General features: G+C 34.9%; 1 protein-coding gene across 2 annotated transcripts; it reads left to right on the top strand.

The window, feature by feature from the left end:
* The first annotated feature begins 2045 nt into the window (after nucleotides 1-2045).
* On the top strand, nucleotides 2046-18743 carry LOC128994575 (hydroxysteroid dehydrogenase-like protein 2). Of its 2 annotated transcripts, none has more exons than XM_054419222.1 (8): nucleotides 2046-2213; nucleotides 10997-11160; nucleotides 12441-12654; nucleotides 13963-14168; nucleotides 15189-15392; nucleotides 15933-16120; nucleotides 16655-16814; nucleotides 17683-18743. In XM_054419222.1, the coding sequence occupies exons 1-8, from the start codon at nucleotides 2200-2202 to the stop codon at nucleotides 17793-17795; spliced, it is 1263 nt and encodes a 420-aa protein (XP_054275197.1). In that variant the 5' UTR covers nucleotides 2046-2199; the 3' UTR covers nucleotides 17796-18743. The 2 variants fall into 2 exon arrangements, with proteins under 2 accessions (XP_054275197.1, XP_054275198.1); XM_054419223.1 differs by lacking the exon at nucleotides 2046-2213 and adding an exon at nucleotides 5218-5301.
* The last annotated feature ends 353 nt before the right edge of the window (nucleotides 18744-19096 follow it).

Genomic DNA, 19096 nt, shown 5'->3' with positions numbered 1-19096 from the left:
AATTCCTCTCTGTCTGAATGTGATCATGTGATCAGCTCTTCTGTCATCTGCATCACAAAATCAATTGGTCAGCTGATTCTGTCTGTTGTGCAAAGTCTTTGATCAATACGCCTTGATGTTTAACTAAGTCATTGATTATAAAAGCATTTCTACAATCTATATATTAATACGCAAGCAGTTTTCTTTTCACAGTCATAATTTGAAAACGGCTGGACGGATTTTAACATTTGATGTGTAAAATTAAAGGTATTCTTACGTAGATGTGCAAATACGTCTCAGAATGTTAAGAAAGAGCATCACTTAAGTACAGTTAAGGGCTAAATTCTTCGAACAATGGCGCTATCTGTCATCATTAAATCATTTACCCTGTTTACAACCATAGATTAAACATACTCCTCAAGGACTTAAAAAGTCCCAAACTTGGGCTTTAGGGGGGGGGGGGCAGGTCCACTATTTCGGCAGTGGACTCCCTCCTCCAGGTCGTGTTGGGTTCCTTTGAGCAGAAGTGTTCCACAGCGGTTCTCCTATGTGATCTTTCACGCGCATTTGACTGCGTTTCTCATAAAATGTTGGCCGAAAAGCTTGGGAGATATGGAATCAGAGGTACTGCCTTGAATCTATTAAAATCGTATGTGTGTCAAAGAAAGCAGGTGGTGGATTGGAGTGGTTGTTTTTCATTCCCTTTGAATGAAATTGATGGAGTGCCTCAAGGGCCAATGCTTGGCCCTTTCTTGTTCATTGTAGCCTCAAACGATCTGTACTACTACAAGGTATCAGGTAATATTATATTTTACGCTGATGATACAACTCTTTTTTCAAGTCATTCAGACTGGGGAAAAGCTAAGTCCTCAGTTCGTAACCTGCTTGATACTGCTTCAGCATGGTTTCGAGTAAACAAATTGTCTCTTAATGAATCTTTAGCTTCTGTACAAACTTAGATGGAAATAAACCTGTAAAGCTGTTGGGTTTCACCCTGGACCCTCAGCTCACTTGGGTGAACAATATAGACAATCTGTGTGTGAAGCTTAGCAGGGTCATATACCTTCTGAGACGCCTAAAATTGGACACTCCTTCTGAAATTGTCAGGCTAGCATTTTTTGCTTTTTTCCAGTCCCCCATACTCTACGGCACTAGGCTGTGATACTTAAATACTTAAAAGTTTAAATGTGATACTTAATAATAAAATGTTTCAAATTAAATAAAAACAGATATAGGAAAATCAATCATTCTTAATAACTTCTATATTCGTCTAGGGGGTAAAATCTGGGGGGTAAAAATCCGGGGGTAAAATTACGGGGGTAAAAATCCGGGGGTAACATTCCGGGGGTAAAAATCCGGCCCGTACATCTTCATAGTGTCTAAACGCTAGTTATATGGACAGGAGGTAAAATTCCGGTTTTTATTGCTATTCTAATCAATCACGCTCTGTCTATTTTTATTAGACATCCAAATCCGCGGGGGTAAAATTCCGCCCACGAACAAACTTTTGAGCGCTCAGGTTACTACGTCATAGTGACTCCAGCTTTGACCAGGGGGTAAAATTCCAGGGGGATAAAATTCCGGCGACCCGTTAAAGGTGGCCGTGGCCTAGGTCTTAGCCACATCGGTAATAGCCACAGCCACTTCCTACAGGTAAATTCGCTAAAAGATTGGAATTTTTCATGTCTTTATAGACATTTCTTTTAATTGGTTTGAACCTAGTTTGAACCAATTTGAACCTAGCCAAGAAGCATCATTCGTCTTTCTTGAAAGTATTTCTCGCCATTAATTAAGAATGTAATTAATGTCAAGACACATCTTGAAAAGTTAGAAAATAAAGTCAAATTCTTGGATTTTCAATAGCATAATATTAGTGGATATCTTGCTACATATAAAATCAGTTTGTATTAATGGGTCGATTGTTGAGGGGCCTTGATTGGAACCCACCCGATGGAGCATCCTTTTCATTTTTTACTATCTATAGATAGATAGGTTTTTGTTTTGTTGATGTTGATGTGAGATGTTGATTTTGTGAAGTGAAGAAAGTGAAGTGACGTGAGCGAGAGTGAAGAAGAAATGTCCTGTGACTTGAAGATTCGCTGATTAATTGTTTTTTGTTTGAGTTCTGATAAATTTAATCAGTTTAATCAAAATTTATTGATACAAATTATCGTAACTTATTTACATATTTCATTGTAACTGCAAAAATACGTGCTGACAATGATTAATACAGGGTAATATTTATAGGTTATGATAACCTAACCTTTTTGTCATTGTTTTTATCGTATATCTGTAGGCTATTTTATGATTAGTAGGCCTAGTAGTTAGTAGTTATTTTATTTTAGTATTAATCATATTTTAATTTATAGAATCTAGAAATACTTATTTTATTAACTTAAAGCTCAAAATTAGGCCTATGCCTAATTTGTAGATTTTTTGTAGAAAATGATTAGGCCTAACAATCTCCCTACCAACATTAAAAAAAATCCTTTCTTCAGACCACGTCATCTATGGTTAATGTGTAATGACTTTTGCCACAGACTGGTGTCAACTAATTACTTGTTAACGTGTGGTCTGAACTCACTGGACCGATGTCAACTAATGTTGACACCAACGTGTAAGTTAACACTTTACAGCTTGTCGCAAATGTAAGGACTATTTGATCGACTTGGTTGTTAACTTAGTTGTAGGTCTAATGGAATATAACCCTTAGGCCTAAATACATTAATATAGGTACTGTTGATGTGGGTTCCACGTCGGTGATTTGTTTCGGTAAAATTAGCAGTTTCTTCTTGAAAATTCTTGATTCGTTAGTTGATCCACTCCTTTAAAAAGAGTTGGTGTGTGTTTATTATAACCCTTTTTTGGTTTTTTATATCATGACATAAGACATAGGTAAGACGTGACGTTTATTTGTCATTTTTACATGCATGGTCTAGTCAAGTTGTTTTCATACAATTGTAAGTTATGCGTCACATATTCAATGAATACCTGGATAAAGATTGACATAACTACTACTAATGGATAAAGACATCAATAATGTAACCAAAGTTATATCCTAAGTTACGAAGTAAGCCATGGACCAACATTAACAAGGCATAAGTTGGCGACAAAACTAACTTAATTTTTTGTTAAATAACTGAGGCTAACATGATTGAACTTGTTATTGCTTGGCCTAAGTCAAATAAATATGGTACCATAAGTTAAGTTACTTTTAACCCTCCGAGTGTTATTTGTCGCTGCAGCGACACATAACACACTTGGTACTCACAAACACTGTTTACGGCGAAGGCTCTATGACTGACAAAATCGGATTGAACTGGATCGAGTTAGGTAGCCTATCGTTTTATTTGACAGATTCAGAGCTTTCTCCGGAGGTCTGTCTCTAAGCGCTATTCATTTTAGTTCCGAAAATATTGTAGCAGACAGCTGACGTGCGTATTTGTAAACAGCTTAGTTAACCTCGGACCGATGACTGATGTGTTTTATTACGTTTATCATTGTTTTAGTGTTAAAAATCATAAGTAGTGATATACGTGGTGCATTATAAGAAGATTTAAGTGATTTTGAAGGGCTGGTTGATGATCCTGAAGAAGTAGGTAGTGATATTGATGTAAATTATCAGCCAGATTCCTAGCTATGGTTAGGCTATGCATTCTTAGCTAAACGCTATGTACTGAAATCTGTTTTTTGCCCATAACTTATTTATTTGCAAATCTACTTCCTCATATTATTATATATTTGTAATCCTCATAAAATTTAGAACAAAGTGGCTATTTTCAAATATTTATAGGCCTATAATTTATACAATTTCATTGAGCGCAAACTTATTTTTTTTTTTTTATTTTCCAAAATTTTTTTTGAAACAAATGTTCCTTATGTTCTATGTATAATATTGAAGCCCATGATTTTCCAAACAAAATGGTATATAGAACAGTATAATTAACATTGTTTTCAAGCTTCTCAGATCCGTTTTAATAAAACCTTGCAAATGTCACTAAATGTCCGTGGGGCTCACAGAGTTTGTTACAGAATAAACTAAAATTTTTTACATTACTGTGGTAAGACGGCTTGCATACCCTAGCCTTCCTAAAGCTGCTTGGGTAAAAAAAAAACATTTTAAGTTATACAAAACAAGCTTTTGCGCCACAGGTAGCCTACACACAATAGTTATTTTTGTAACTAGTGCGGGAAACTTTACCACTTGAGAAACTTTCCAACTTGCCCGCGGCTCGTGAGTAAACATTTCTCTCTTGTGCAGCAAAGGCACTTTGAGGTCAAACACTTAACTACCCTACACATTTTAGATTAGGTTTAATCAAAGCATTAAAGGAAAATAGAATGTTAACACGTAACAACAGGTTAAAGCTCATTCCTGATCATTGGGCTTTAAATAAATGATCCTGACTAATGAAACCGCTGATCTTAGTCAGTAACAAAGCTACACAGGTCATCACACACCATTCTACACTCATCCTTCACTCATATTTGGGTTAAAATACGCACCTAGGTGGCGTCCCCATCTCAATAATTGATTGATTGATTGATTGATAAAGTCGTAGTCTATCAATACACAAAGGCAGTGAAATGCTGAACGTAGTCGTAGTATCTTTAAGTGTTGCAAACTTATTTTCAAGCGTACGTACATATTACGTGCCATATAAGAGCACATTGTTTGTGTTTTTTTGGTTGGAATACTGGAGTGTGGCAAAGTATATTGTTTGCGGCAAAAGTAAGTAAATGCAGCATTAGCTACTTTGCATGCTAGCCTGCCTTGTCAGGTAACTGTAGGAATAAGACTTAAGTATCCCAACAAATAAATCTTTCCAACTATATCTTCAACAGCAATCAATCTTTGTGTTTAGGCTTTTACATAATCAAAAATAAATGACAGTAGCTTATCCAATATAAGTTGCAATTCAAAAGTTGTTTCTGAACTACCTGTCTTACACTTGAAAAGTTTGTTTAAAATTCAGTTAAGCATAGTTCCGGTATTTCATTGTTTCGTTATTTTTGATATTAGTTTTACAAAACTTGTTATAATTAAAAGAAAAATGTTTACATTCAAGAAGGAAGTGATGTGTATTGTTTGGTTTTAGAATAAAATGTTTTGAAGATTTATTGCAGGAGATAACTTAACTAATTTGTAATGTTTTGTTGAACAGTATCATTTTCTATTATCACAAGCTGACCTTTGCTTCAAAGTTCAGTTTCATTGCCAAAGGTCACTTAATTCAGGAAATAATTGTCTTAAGTCAATAAATTTTGCATTATAGTTTTGTTGTTCAAATGTCAAAGGGATTCGACCATGAGTGTTGTAAGGTAAAGATAATCTCATCTGCCAGGACTAGGATAGGTTATATATAATTTAAATAATGTTCATCACCAATGCTGGATATTTAGACATTTTTGTTAAGTCAAGTAGCTAAAAAATATATTAAATGGTCAAATGTATTAACCCCAGTTACCTATAATTTCAAGGTTAAATTAAGATTCAAAGTCAATTTTAGTCATTAAGTATTTTAACCATTGATTTTAGGTAAATATTTTTTATTTTGCGTAAAAATCCAGACTAATCTACTGAATCCATAGTTAAAACATTCCAAATAATAATTTTACCAGGCCTATCTTACATTTACAAACAAATTTTCAATATAAAAGGATACAAGGTTTGTATTTAAACATTTATTTATTTACTTCCTGTTCTAATATTTCTGTCAATTTAAAAAGCATTATGTAATCTGATTAAGAAAAGCAGAAAGAGTAGAAAGAACATTGTAAATTGTGATGTGTCAAAACCAAATCTCAAAACCATCAAAACTTTGGAAAAGTTTCGGTTTTGAGATTTGATAGGGGACTTTCGAGATTCAAAAGTTTCGAATCAGGAAGTTTTGGCACTTATATTTTAGAAAATGATGACATTTTTTGTGTCATTATTATTGTTTATAACATTGTTTACACACAAGCTGGTAGCAATGGAGCAAACACATCTCGATTATATTAACACTAAATGAAACTGTTCAACCTCTATGATTATTTAATTATTTTTTAACCATATGTTTTTTATTTACTTTCTTTAATAATATTGTCTTGTATTAATGTCTTGATTAAAAACAGTTTAGTTTCTTTTGATCTTTTAATTTTAATCTAAATAAGAAATAGAACATGGCGCAGTCGAATGAAGAACCCGTATCCCTGAACATTAAGCCTCCTGAAGCCTTTTCCTTCAATCCTCACGACTGGAAGACATGGAAGACTCGCTTTGAGAGGTATTATTCCCTTAGCAATTTAGCTCTACATTCTGGTAAGCATCAGATTGACATGCTTATATACTGTATGGGGGAAAAGGGAGAGGATATACTTAACTCATTCAGGTTAAATGACAATGACAAATCTAATTACAAAGTTGTTCTAAAGAAGTTTGACGATCATTTCCTTCCAAAAAAGAACCTAATTTTTGAACGGGCTAGGTTTCTAAAACTTAAACAGGGTTCCATGCCGATTGAGAACTTCATCACAGACCTTCACAATCATGCAAAAAACTGTGATTGGGGTCAGATTGAAGAGGAGATGATTCTGATGGTTTTGATTATTGGTATGCAGGACGAATCACTAAGTGATCGTCTTCAACTTGAACCCGAATTAAAACTTAACACAGCTATTAACACTATCCGTAGATCTGAAGAACTAACAAGACAGAAACAAACACTAAACTTGGCTGACATAGCATTAATAAACCAAAACACTCAACATTTAAGTAAATCAAACATTTCTCCTGATAAATCAAACAATAATCGATACTTTAAGCCAATTAATGACAATAAAAGCCTGTCCAATGTCGAAAAGAGATGTTTTTGGTGTGGCTCGACAGTTTTACACAAAAGATTCAACTGTCCAGCTAAACAATACAAATGTGGGTTTTGTAAAAAAGTCGGTCATTTCCCAAATGTTTGCAAATCAAACAAAGTCAGTCAAATTGAATATGATGATTCTCCCCTTGAAAACCCCACCGAAAATGTTTGCTCTCAGTACATAGACCCTCAAATTGGCTCTGTTGACAAAACCGTACGTGATGATCCTTGGTCTGTAGTGTTAAATATGAACGACAGTGATGATGTTCTTTTCAAAATTGATACAGGAGCAGACGTAACGATTTTGCCTTCCGACATTAAATTGAACAAGAAAATCAAACTGAATCCCACATCCAAAACATTTAGCGGCGCAAATGGCCAAGCTTTGTCAATTTTGGGAACTGCTACAGTCAAACTATCCCATAATCACAAAACATGTTATGAGACTATATATGTTTCAAAGGGCACTTCCCAACCCCTTCTAGGTAAACCTGCAATAAAAAAATTGCAGTTACTTGCTCGAATCAATGAAATACAGCCATCCTGTAATGACTGGTATAACAGACACCCTAAATTGTTTGAAGGCTTAGGTTCTATTGATGTTAAATACAAAGTAGAACTGAAAAATAACGCCAATCCATTTGCAATCAACACACCTCGTCGGATTCCTCTTCCTCTTTGGGAATCTACTAAAGAAGAGCTTGAAAGAATGGTGTCAATGGGGGTGATTGCTGAGGTACACCATGCCACAGACTGGTGCTCTCCAATGGTTGTTGTACCAAAGAAGGACTCTAACAAAGTTCGCATCTGTGTGGATCTTACTAAATTAAACAGATGCGTCAAACGAAGATACTATCCTATTCAACCCATCGACATAACACTTGCCCAAATCTCAGAAGCAAAATGCTACTCTAAATTGGATGCTAATAATGGATTCTGGCAGATCACATTGGACGAAGAATCCCAAGATTTGACAACGTTCCTGACACCGTTTGGACGCTTTAAATTTCTGAAACTACCCTTTGGAATAACATCTGCACCAGAAGTATTCCAGGAATGCGTGAATCGAACCCTTAAAGGTCAAATGAATGCACTTGCGCACATGGACGATATAATTGTTTGGGGGAAAACTCAACAAGAACATGACTATTTCTTAGAAGAAGTACTTACCAAACTTGAACGTGCAGGCTTCACCTTAAACAGAGACAAATGTTTGTTCTCTCAAACCTCCTTAACCTACTTAGGTCACCATCTATCCGAATCAGGAATCAAAGTCGATGAGACGAAAGTCGAAGCTATAAGAAAAATGGCACCTCCAACAGATATTTTGGGTGTACAAAGGTTACTTGGCATGGTTAACTTTATTGGCAAATACATACCTAACAAAAGTAGATTACTAAAACCCATTACCGACCTTCTAAGTAGAAAAAACGAATGGTGTTGGGGGTTTGAACAACAGAAAGCATTCGATGAACTTAAAGAATTATTGGCATCTCCACCTCAACTAGCATTCTATGACAAGGATAAACCAACTATGATTTCTGCTGACTCATCAACACAAGGCTTGGGTGGAGTACTTTTACAACAACAAACAGATGGAAATTGGAAACCTATTTCTTATATTTCACGTATTCTGAGCGAAACTGAACGAAACTACTCTAACATTGAACGAGAAGCTCTATCTCTAACATGGAGCTGTGACAAGTTTAAAGACTATATTGTGGGCAAGCACATCACGTTGGAAACAGATCACAAACCTTTAGTAAGTATTTTGACTACTAAAGAGGTCAATGATATGACACCCCGTCTTCAAAGGCTCAGACTTCGAATGATGAGATATTCCTACAATGTTACATATACTCCTGGCAAACATTTAGCAACTGCTGATTGTCTCTCAAGAAGCCCTGTAGCAACTAATGAGAGTTATGATTTGGATGAGGAAGTTGAACTGGCCATCCACACAGTAACAAGAAACATTGCCTATGTAACTGACATGGTTCTTGATAGAATTGCATCGGCACAGCGGGCTAGCTCAGAACTCAGGGTAATTAAATCTTACTGCTCAACTGAATGGCCTGATAAAACTAAGATTCCCGATAATCTTAAGCCATACTTCACAGTTCGGGATGAAATCTCTTTTTGTGACGGACTATTGCTTAGAGGAGAACGTCTCATAATCCCGACAACTCTTAGACAAGAAATGTTGACAAGAATACATACAGGCCACCTAGGCATAACGAAATGTCGACTTAGAGCCAACAATAGTATGTGGTGGCCAGGAATGTCACTTGACATTGAGAAATTTGTTAATGATTGTCCTAAATGTACTGAACATAGAACACAACATCATGAACCCCTTTTGCCCAGTGAGCTTCCATCTCGTCCTTGGGAAAAGGCAGCGATTGATCTCTTTAAACTTGAAGGAACATGGTTCGTAGTAATCACTGACTGTTTTTCACGTTATTTTGAAATAGCTACATTAAAAAACCTGTCAACTGCTGAAATAATCGAAAAATGTAAATCTGTATTTTGCCGTCACGGTATACCAATTGAGCTACGATCTGATTGTGGTACACAGTTTGCTACCAGATACACTGGTCTTGAAAACTCTGAATTCAAAAAGTTTGCTCAAAGCTATAACTTTAAACTTGTGACGAGCAGTCCAAGCTACCACCAAAGTAACGGTGCAGCTGAAGCTGCAGTCAAAATAGCGAAGAGTGTGCTAAAGAAAAACAAAGACGACCCATATTTGGCCCTCCTAACCTACCGCAATACACCTCTATCCACAAGTGGATACAGTCCTGCTCAGCTAATATACAACAGATCACTGCGAGATAATCTGCCTGTTTTACCTAAAAAACTTGAAATCAAACCCGATCTCTCCCAACTACAGGAAAAAGAAGATACTTACAGAGCATCTTACAAGAGAAACTACGATAGGCGCTACGCTACAAAAGAACTTCCATCGCTGCCTGTAGGTAAAAAAGTATGGATCCAAGACCTAAAAAGAGAGGGGATTATTATCAGCTTAGGACAAGAGCCAAGGTCATACTGGGTTAAGACAGGAAACACTACGTTGAGAAGGAATCGACACCACCTTTTGCCTTACAAAGGTAATACAACCAAACCGAACAATCCTATTCCTTTATCCATTAAAGATACAATGCCAGATACTCTGCCATTTACTACTGTTACTCAAACCAACTCGTCCCTATCAAATACTACTGAAAAAGCAACTACTACTCCATCTAGAACACCCCAAGATTACAGTAAATCTTTTTCACGATCAACAATTCCCAATCAAGAAGCTGCAATTAAAAAATCATCAAGAGGCAGAATTATAAGACCAACCAAACGATTTCCTGAATAAACTTTGAGAAAAAAAAAAACTCAAAGGGAAAGATGTTCAACCTCTATGATTATTTAATTATTTTTTAACCATATGTTTTTTATTTACTTTCTTTAATAATATTGTCTTGTATTAATGTCTTGATTAAAAACAGTTTAGTTTCTTTTGATCTTTTAATTTTAATCTAAATAAGAAATAGAACAGAAACAAGTACTGTCAATTGTATTCTGAACTGCAAAAGGTATCTTAAACAACTTACAATTCAGTTTTATATCGATATTCGATATTTATTAAACACAAAGAAATATTGACCACTAAATGTTCTAATTAATGTAATATTCATGTTTATTTCAATGTCAAAAGTTTCATTAATTTAATGCTAGTTGTTTATAAAAAATATATGTTATTTTTAAATTGAAGTTTATCTCTCACATTTATGTTATTATGTCTGGATCAGGAGTCAATCTCTTTCAGTTTCGATCGCATAATCATAATGAAAATGTTATCATTTCCTGTATTTTTATTTTTTATTTTTTAGCAACCTTGACCTGGTAACTAAAATGTTTCGCATTCAGGTTTTGAAATTCGAGATTCAGGATTAGGTAGATTTTTTAAGTTTTGTTTTTGTTTTCGAGATTTGAAATTTCTGGTTTTGACGATCACTAATTGCAAATGTTACAATAATTTATGGAGAGTCTGGGTAGCTTAGTGGTTATGGTGTCCAATACAAAGGTCAGCAGTTCAATCAAGAAAACCCTTTAGCTTGTTGGTGGTTTGTAACCAAGATGCATGGAGTTTGTAACTACTGTATTTGCAGGAAGCTTGCTGGTCGCACCATTTTCATCACAGGAGCTAGTCGAGGAATCGGCAAAGCAATTGCACTCAAGGCAGCAAAGGATGGTGCGAATATCGTCATTGCTGCCAAGACAGCGGAACCTCATCCAAAACTGCCGGGAACTATCTACACTGCTGCCAAAGAAGGTCTGTGTTTTAGTTTTATAGACAAATTAAATGTAATATCATTGGTTTCCTTTTGTTAGTGTTACCATATGTAGACCTGACAAATAACTGGTTAGCCAAGTGGATATAGTGCACACCTAATGATTGGAAGGTTGCTGCTGGTTTGATTCTAATAAGTCACCAGCTTTTAAATGGTTTTAAGCTGGGCCCAGCTGTCCTTATCTGATCTTAGTTAGTAACAAAACTAGACAAATAGTCCCATTCACCTTCCAATTAAATAACGCTTGAGCTGCGTCCTCATCTCAAAATTGTTACAGTGATACTGCTCCAAATGAAAATACACAAGTCTTACTTGTGCTTATAGAACCAGTATGCTTGTGTTTTCTTCACTTTCAGTTTGTTCCAGATGAAGATTTTGTAGATTTGTATTTTCTACAGTTTTTTTGTAGCCTAGTTGAATAAAGATTTAGTCGACTGAAGATGTTCAGGTCATCTAATAATATTATCATTACGATTAACTAACATAAATGTTATAACCCACTAAAAAATAAACCCTTGACCTTTATTTGTTTTTAAAACAATTTCCCATTTTATAGGCATTATTGTTATAAAGAACACATCCTGTATTCTTTGAAAATTAATTGAATGCTAAACAAATAAACCGGATCAGCAATCTGACACATAGTTTTTCCCATTAGCTAGCCAACAACCCTTATCATGGGCGGTGGGAGAAAGACTGGTATTTTCTATTTTATGGGTAAAATAACAAAGAAAAGTTGCAATAACTTTTGAACTGTAGTTTTTGCAGAAATGGGGGTTGTACTCTTTTGTTTGGATTTAAAATTAAAGGACTATGACACAGATAAAATACTAACTTTTAATCAAAATCAAATAGTTTGGGCTATTTTTTAGAATATTTTATTTTCCGTTATCTTATGGGTTTTAATGAGAACAACACCATAAAAAATGCCCAAATACCAAATTTAATCAAAATTAAACACATTTATTTACACATACAGACACAGAGAGTAAATAAAAATATGTCTAATAACACTTGAAACATAATATTTACACACTTATACTGTTTTAACAAGATGGTAAATATGTATAAACTATAGTATTGGTTTATGTTTCATTAGATTAGAGAAGATGATAATTTATAACACAGATAAACACAGTCAAGTCAAACAATCTAAACAATTCAAAGAGTTAATGATACAAATTAAATACTTCTGAAAATCCTTGACACATTTTGCTTAGATGAGTTATTGATATATAATTATTTTCCTTGCGACCGGTAGTGGAAGCAGCCGGAGGTGCTGCGCTGCCATGTGTGGTGGATGTGAGGGAGGAGGCACAGATTGCCGCGGCAGTACAACAGGCAGTGGACAAGTTCGGAGGGATTGACATTCTCATCAACAACGCCAGCGCCATCTCCCTCACCAGCACTTTGGACACAGATATGAAGCGATACGACCTCATGCAGAATATCAACACTCGAGGGACGTTCCTAGTGTAAGTTGCTATTCTTATAGAATGGATACAACTAGACATTCTTTATATTGATCTGGTTGCAGGCTCTGTGTACAAGGGACCTTTAAATACAGTAGTTCCGTTAAATTTGTTTCACATTTAAAATATCTTTGTAGTGTTTGTTGAATTCAACCATGCCATAATGCCACACCTCAAGATAGTTTTACAATTTTTACATTGTGCTAGGCCTAACAATATTATCGTTTTCATTGTAAAACATTTGATCCTCATTTTTGTGAATGATGCATAGAAACCAATTGATATTTGGTGTAATGCTATTTATAGCCAAATGTAATCGATAACATAAAATTTAAGATGCCCTTGAGCTGAATCGGATCACTTAAGCCTAATTGATTAAGTTTTATGTCTAAGACTGTAAACAACAACAAGTGGTCCCCAACCAGTCACAATCTACAAAACATGAAACATCACCAAATACTTTTTGTTTTTAAAATTCTTATGTTGGACGGAAATATTTTAACTATTTGATAAAATATATTTTGAATGCATTTTTGTTTATCTACTTGTACTGTATCTCTAATTTTAGGGGATTTAAACACCTCTTAGATGTGTTTGGATTCCTTTTAAAACAGTACAACAAACTCTAAACTGCTTCAATGATCTTTCTTTGGGTTTTTAATGTAAATTTAGAAGCTACGTTAAGCTAAATAAACATCATACCGGTATATGAATGAATGAATGAAATATACGTTTATTTCCACATAATGTATACAGAAAGAAACATACTTTTTAATACAAAATATAATCACAATTACAAAATATAAACTAAGGCTAAGAATAAAAAAGAACATTTCTGTATTAATTAATTTGACGATTTTATGAAATACAGCATACATAGGCAGGTGCTGCCTGTGCGTCTGATGGGTTGCTAAGGTTACCAAATCATAATGGAATTATTATACAAAAGATATTAATAAATGGAATGACTCTTGCTTAAAGAGTTATTAGTTTAGGGAAAGAGATTTATAAATGCGTTAAAATAGAATATTAAACTAGAATAAATACAGTTATGATCAGAATGGTTTTGGTTTATTTTGTTTTGAGTTTTGACTCTTTTGATTTTGAGATTAATTAAGTACAATCTTTTGTAACTATTAACAAAGTCATAGTAAAAGTCAGTTCAACTGAGAATCGCTTGAAAAAATAATTTTTATTTATAATTCTTGATGGCATTATTTTGTAGATTTTTGTTAAATGGAACTAGTAAGTAGACTTCCTTTAGGATAAAAGATTGATGGGTCTGTATCATTGTTCTACCGCATATTGCAGATCCAAAGTATGCATCCCCTATCTGAAGAAGAGTTCCAACCCCCACATTCTGAACCTCAGCCCCCCGTTGAATTTGTCCCCTCACTGGTTCCAGAACCACGTAGCGTATACCATGGCCAAGTACGGGATGTCCATGTGTGTGCTCGGCATGGCGGAGGAGTTTCGGGCTGAAGGGATCGCTGTCAATGCTCTCTGGCCAAAGACCGGTATTTTTACACATTTTAGATTTCATTATTTATTATTTAGGTTTAAAATAATTATGTTGCTTGAAAGAAAATTGCCAACAAATATTTAACTTTATTAAAGGGGTTTAGAAAAGATAGACAGCAAAAAAATGAGTAGGCCTAATAGGTTTTTATAAGTTTGCAGTTTAGTTCCTCTTAAAAAATAACAGAACTACAAGAATGGTTCATTGGCCTACTTTAGTTTTACGTTTGTAAAAAGGCATAGGAGTTTAGGAGATGCCCTGAACATAAGGTTAGTGATTTTTTCTTGTAGATCTGTATCATTCTTCTGCAGATCAGAATGCTATGGGAGCCTATGGTGTCCTAGATTTGATATCGACTTGCAGATCTGCCTCATGAACCTTCAAAACTACCTTATTAGGCTGATAAGAAACACCATTGAACCATTAGTGGCAAGAGTGAAAACTACAATGTAATCATTATGATTTGTATTGCCACTGATGTTAGTAATTTCTAAACCGCCACTGAACAGAATAAATCAAAGAGGAATGTTTTTGGGACACACAGATTACAGTTTTTGATTACTGGCTCACTTTTCTACAATTTAAACCTTGTAGCAATTACTGCTTCAAGGTAGCTTACAAAACAAATTTTCTAATAGGCTACTCAATGCTTCAAAGCGCTTAAATATTCCTAAGGTGGCACTTATAAGTTGTTACTATCTAAATGTTGTTACTAATCAAAATCCCGGTGATTAATATATTAATTTTTTTACTACAAAATTTTACAACTCATTATTGGGTTTTAAACTAAATTTCATTTTATAAATTTGAAAAACTATGAACCCGTTCATGCAATTACAATGCAATAGCCTAGAATGAAATTAATTTACTTTCTGTTCTGAACAATGATCTTTGACGTTTGTTAGGGACCACTATGTAGGACATGAGTACCACCTTTGACAAAAGATAGTTTAACCTATGATTCCTTTAATTAGCAAATCTGTTAAGATCATGATTTTAAAGCATTGTTGTGTTCCAGCGATCCTGACAGCAGCAATAGAGATGTTAACGGGTCAGGAGTCTGCGCGACACTCACGCAAACCTGAGATTGTCGCAGATGCTGCGTACGCAATACTCTGCAAGGACTCACGCAGCTTCACCGGTCAGTTCTGTATTGACGAGGATGTGCTGAGAGCAGAAGGTGTCAGCCAGGTCCAGATAGACCAGTATGCCTGTGAACCTTGTAAGTTGTAAGCCAGTGTTCAATCAAAGACAATCCATTTCTTAAACTCCATGTGAATCCCCAAATTTTTAATCTTAAATCTCGGTAAAATTTGTATGATAATAAAGAATCCAATGTAAAAATCGATTCTCGCCATTGTATGCTTTCTTTTGAATAACTTATAGTTAATTTTCAAAACTCTACACTAGAATCGTAGTATTGTCATGCAAACACCATCTCCTGTGATCGTAATCATTTCCTACAATTGTGGCAACATTGTGATCATTTCCTGTGATAACAATAATACCGTGAGATTTTTATACTAAAAAATCCTTAATCTAATGTGATCTTGCCTGAGAACCAAAAATAAACTTCTGAAATATTCAAAAACCTTTGGAACTTGAACATGGTACCTTTATCGAGAAAATCCAAAATTTAAATACATATACCAAAAATCATTGTTATTACTACTAATCATTTACCCAATGTAGTCAGTATTTTATCATTCGACAAGATCTGTGATCTATCTCTACCTTCTTTTGATTTAACTTATGTTTGCAGCAAATAAGGACAATCTGATGCCGGACTTTTTCCTCGACACTCACCCAGACACAATTGTTTCATCACACAATGTAAAGATAGATAAATCCAAGACGGAAGCCAAACCAGCTGGGGAAAAGTCTGACGTTGATGTGGAGAAGATATTTACTGCCATATCAAACAGCCTTAACGAGGAATTAGTGAAGAAAGTAAGTCTGATGGTCAGAAAATATAGGACTAAGGAAGCATGTAGAGTTTCTAAATCCATAACACGCTTAACTACCTGGACCATCTTTGTTTATTTTCTTGCCATGTCTTCCAGACATAGAAGTTATTATCTTGTGCTTTTACTGAATTGTCTGAAAAATGATTAGTTATGGCATTCTTTATAATGTGAAATTCAAGACACCTAGGAGTTGTTGATGTAGGTCCAAGTATTAACAACAAATTTTACAATGGAAGCAGTAAATTATTAATTATCTTCTGGTGCGAGCTGCTTAATCGTTAATTTCAAATCTTTTATAAATCTCACCTGCTATCTTTGCAGGTGTTTTTTGTGATCACGATACCATCACAAAAATAATAGCTCGACTGAGCTCAAAAATGTAGTCACTCACAGATCTCTAGTTGGCATATATATAATAAATATTTACTGGTAATAATGACATAGTCATCATATATACTTGTAGTAAGATTGTAATGATGATCAAAGTTTCTAGAATGTGGAATGGTGTGTATGACAGGTGCAGTCCATTTATCAGTTCAACCTGACTGGTCCTGAGGAGAGAAACTGGTTTCTTGATCTCAAGAACGGAGTCGGGTCTTGTGGCAAGGGCAAAGCTCCTTCCACTCCCGACGCAACCCTCGCAATGACAGACGTCAACTTTCACAAACTCTTCTCTGGTTTGTATTAGTCACGAAATTTACTCTTGAATATGACATAATAAAAAATGCAGTTTTTTATGTAAAGATTTATACACTTATATCTTTGTTCTCTTAAAAAAATTCATTCCTAGAGAAATTGTTTCTTTGCAGTTATTGTCTCATAAAGGAATCGCAACTCAACTGTATTACCTAAGAAGTAGTTTAGTACCAGGTATTAAATTACACCCAAAAAGTGGCATTTTTGGTGTGGTGGATTGGGGTATGGCCATACCTTGCTCCTTGCCAGTGATGGTTCTAGGACCTTGTCAGGGTTGTTCCACATCAGGGATCCTGCCCAAAAAAAACACGCTATTTCTAAAGCCATTCAAAGGTCTAGAATTGTGACCAAACACCTCCGTTACGTATTTATGGTGGAAATATTTCTAGGGTCCAATGGGAGGGGCCAAAGCCTTCCTCCCCCCCCCCCTATAGCACCCCACGTGGTCATTTGGCATTTTCTAGGAATTTCATCCTTTTCTGGGCTCGAGTTAGATAATCTAGCCACAAATATTCAGCAAATTCTACCTCTGTAAAAGCACATAATATGCATCCGTCTTTTTGGCTGAGTCCTTTGTTTCTAAGGTGCTTGCTCTTTGGTCCATGGTCTGATAACAACCCTTCCAGTATGCTTATAACTTGTAGGCCTAGCATTCTTTTCCATTCCTTTCTTGAGGCTGTTATCAACAATTTAAACTGTCTAATTGCTAGTTGGTTCTTATACACTTGAGTTTAGAGGCCCTTCTCCAAAGGATCGATAGTTTTGTATTGTATCTGATCTGTGTATCAGAGTTGTAACCTAAGTGCTTTTACTTCCTTAAAACACTATAAAGAATTCATGAACTTTCAGGCAATTTGAAACCAGCAGCAGCGTTTATGACAGGAAAACTGAAGATACACGGAGATCTGAAGAAAGCAATGAAGTTAGAAAAACTCATGTCGTCTTTAAAATCCAAACTGTGATTTGGAATTTGAACATGGTGCACGCTCTACTCCCTTTTCTTATAATATTCAATTGTATACTGAAGGTGCTGTCACATTTGAGGTTGATTAAGCATAATTTAATTAATGCCAGGTTAAATTAAAATACTTATCCATGCAATGAATTAGAATTTAAATTGAAAAATCAATAAAATGTGGAAGCAAACAAATAAATAATTAATGTTGGCTCAACCATTCAATCTTATAAGTAATTGACAAATCGGATCCATTGTGTTTACCATATTACTAGTGTTCTACTTTTTAAAATAAACTACCAGATTTTTTATGCTGAAAAAATTATAATCGACCACTACAACTCAGTAATCTATTAAAGTATTTTAGTATTAATTTTGTGTTTTGTTACTATAAGTAAGTTAATTCTTATATAATTTCTCGATTTTATTACTGCCAAATTAATCAACTTGAACCCAAAAATCAAAGACTGATGCAATTAATTTGTAGCCACTTGCTAGTGAAAGTCTATTCATACAAGCATAACATGCGTTTGAAATTCCAGTTTAAAAATGTAGCCATGCAATTTGATGCTTGCAAGACAAAGGGGCGTAAGTACATATGATAAATGTACTCACGCCCCTTCAACTTGCACGCGACGAATTGTTTAGCTAGATTCAAAAAAGCTACTTATTGCATTTTATGAAACTGGAAATTCTAACTCACCCTTTTTGAGCCAAGTTTGAGTAGGTCCAGGTGGCGACTTTATTGATATGTACTTTGTATTAATTAATTTACGATTTGTAAGTACGGTAATAAAGTATTTATTCATATTATTAAAAGTAACAATTTTAACAACTGTAAAATTATAAATGTATTCTTTTGTTATACGTAATGTAGAATTAAATATCCTTTTGGTACTGAATATTGTTGTATACTTTTATATCACTGTTAAAAATAAAGTTTATTTTATTATAACTTTTTCATTATACATACCTACAAATATATCCTTTCCTTTTCATTGATTTTGTACGTTGTATTTTTTTAATTGAAATGGCGGCCATACGAAGGTAGGTATTTTAAGCCAAGTATGAATGGAGATGAGTGTGGGGCGATCATGTAGTCTTGTTACCAACTAAGGTCGACATGTTACTTAGACAGAACACGGTTGACCTCTGATACAGACAGCTGATACAGCGTGTGCTTGTGTGTGCGTGGGCGTGTGTGTGTGGGGGGGGGGAGGGGGCGTTTTGGGTGGTTAATGGTAGGGAGAAGTCAACGAGTCAACCTGATATCATATTATCAATGTTCCAGGTGATTTGCCAAAATTC

The sequence above is a fragment of the Macrosteles quadrilineatus genome, unplaced genomic scaffold (assembly GCF_028750875.1).
Source record: "Macrosteles quadrilineatus isolate MER2022 unplaced genomic scaffold, UCM_ALF_1.0 Scaffold_5__1_contigs__length_97177068, whole genome shotgun sequence".
Classification (NCBI taxonomy): Eukaryota; Metazoa; Arthropoda; class Insecta; order Hemiptera; family Cicadellidae; genus Macrosteles; species Macrosteles quadrilineatus.
This window is presented reverse-complemented; position numbering and strand designations above follow the sequence as displayed.

What these genes read in the sequence shown, in the direction of transcription:
- LOC128994575 (XM_054419222.1), top strand. An exon ending in CCAGTATGCCTGTGAACCTT is followed by an intron (nt 15,393 to 15,932) that starts GTAAGTTGTAAG and finishes TTATGTTTGCAG; the next exon opens with CAAATAAGGACAATCTGATG. An exon ending in ACGAGGAATTAGTGAAGAAA is followed by an intron (nt 16,121 to 16,654) that starts GTAAGTCTGATG and finishes TGTGTATGACAG; the next exon opens with GTGCAGTCCATTTATCAGTT.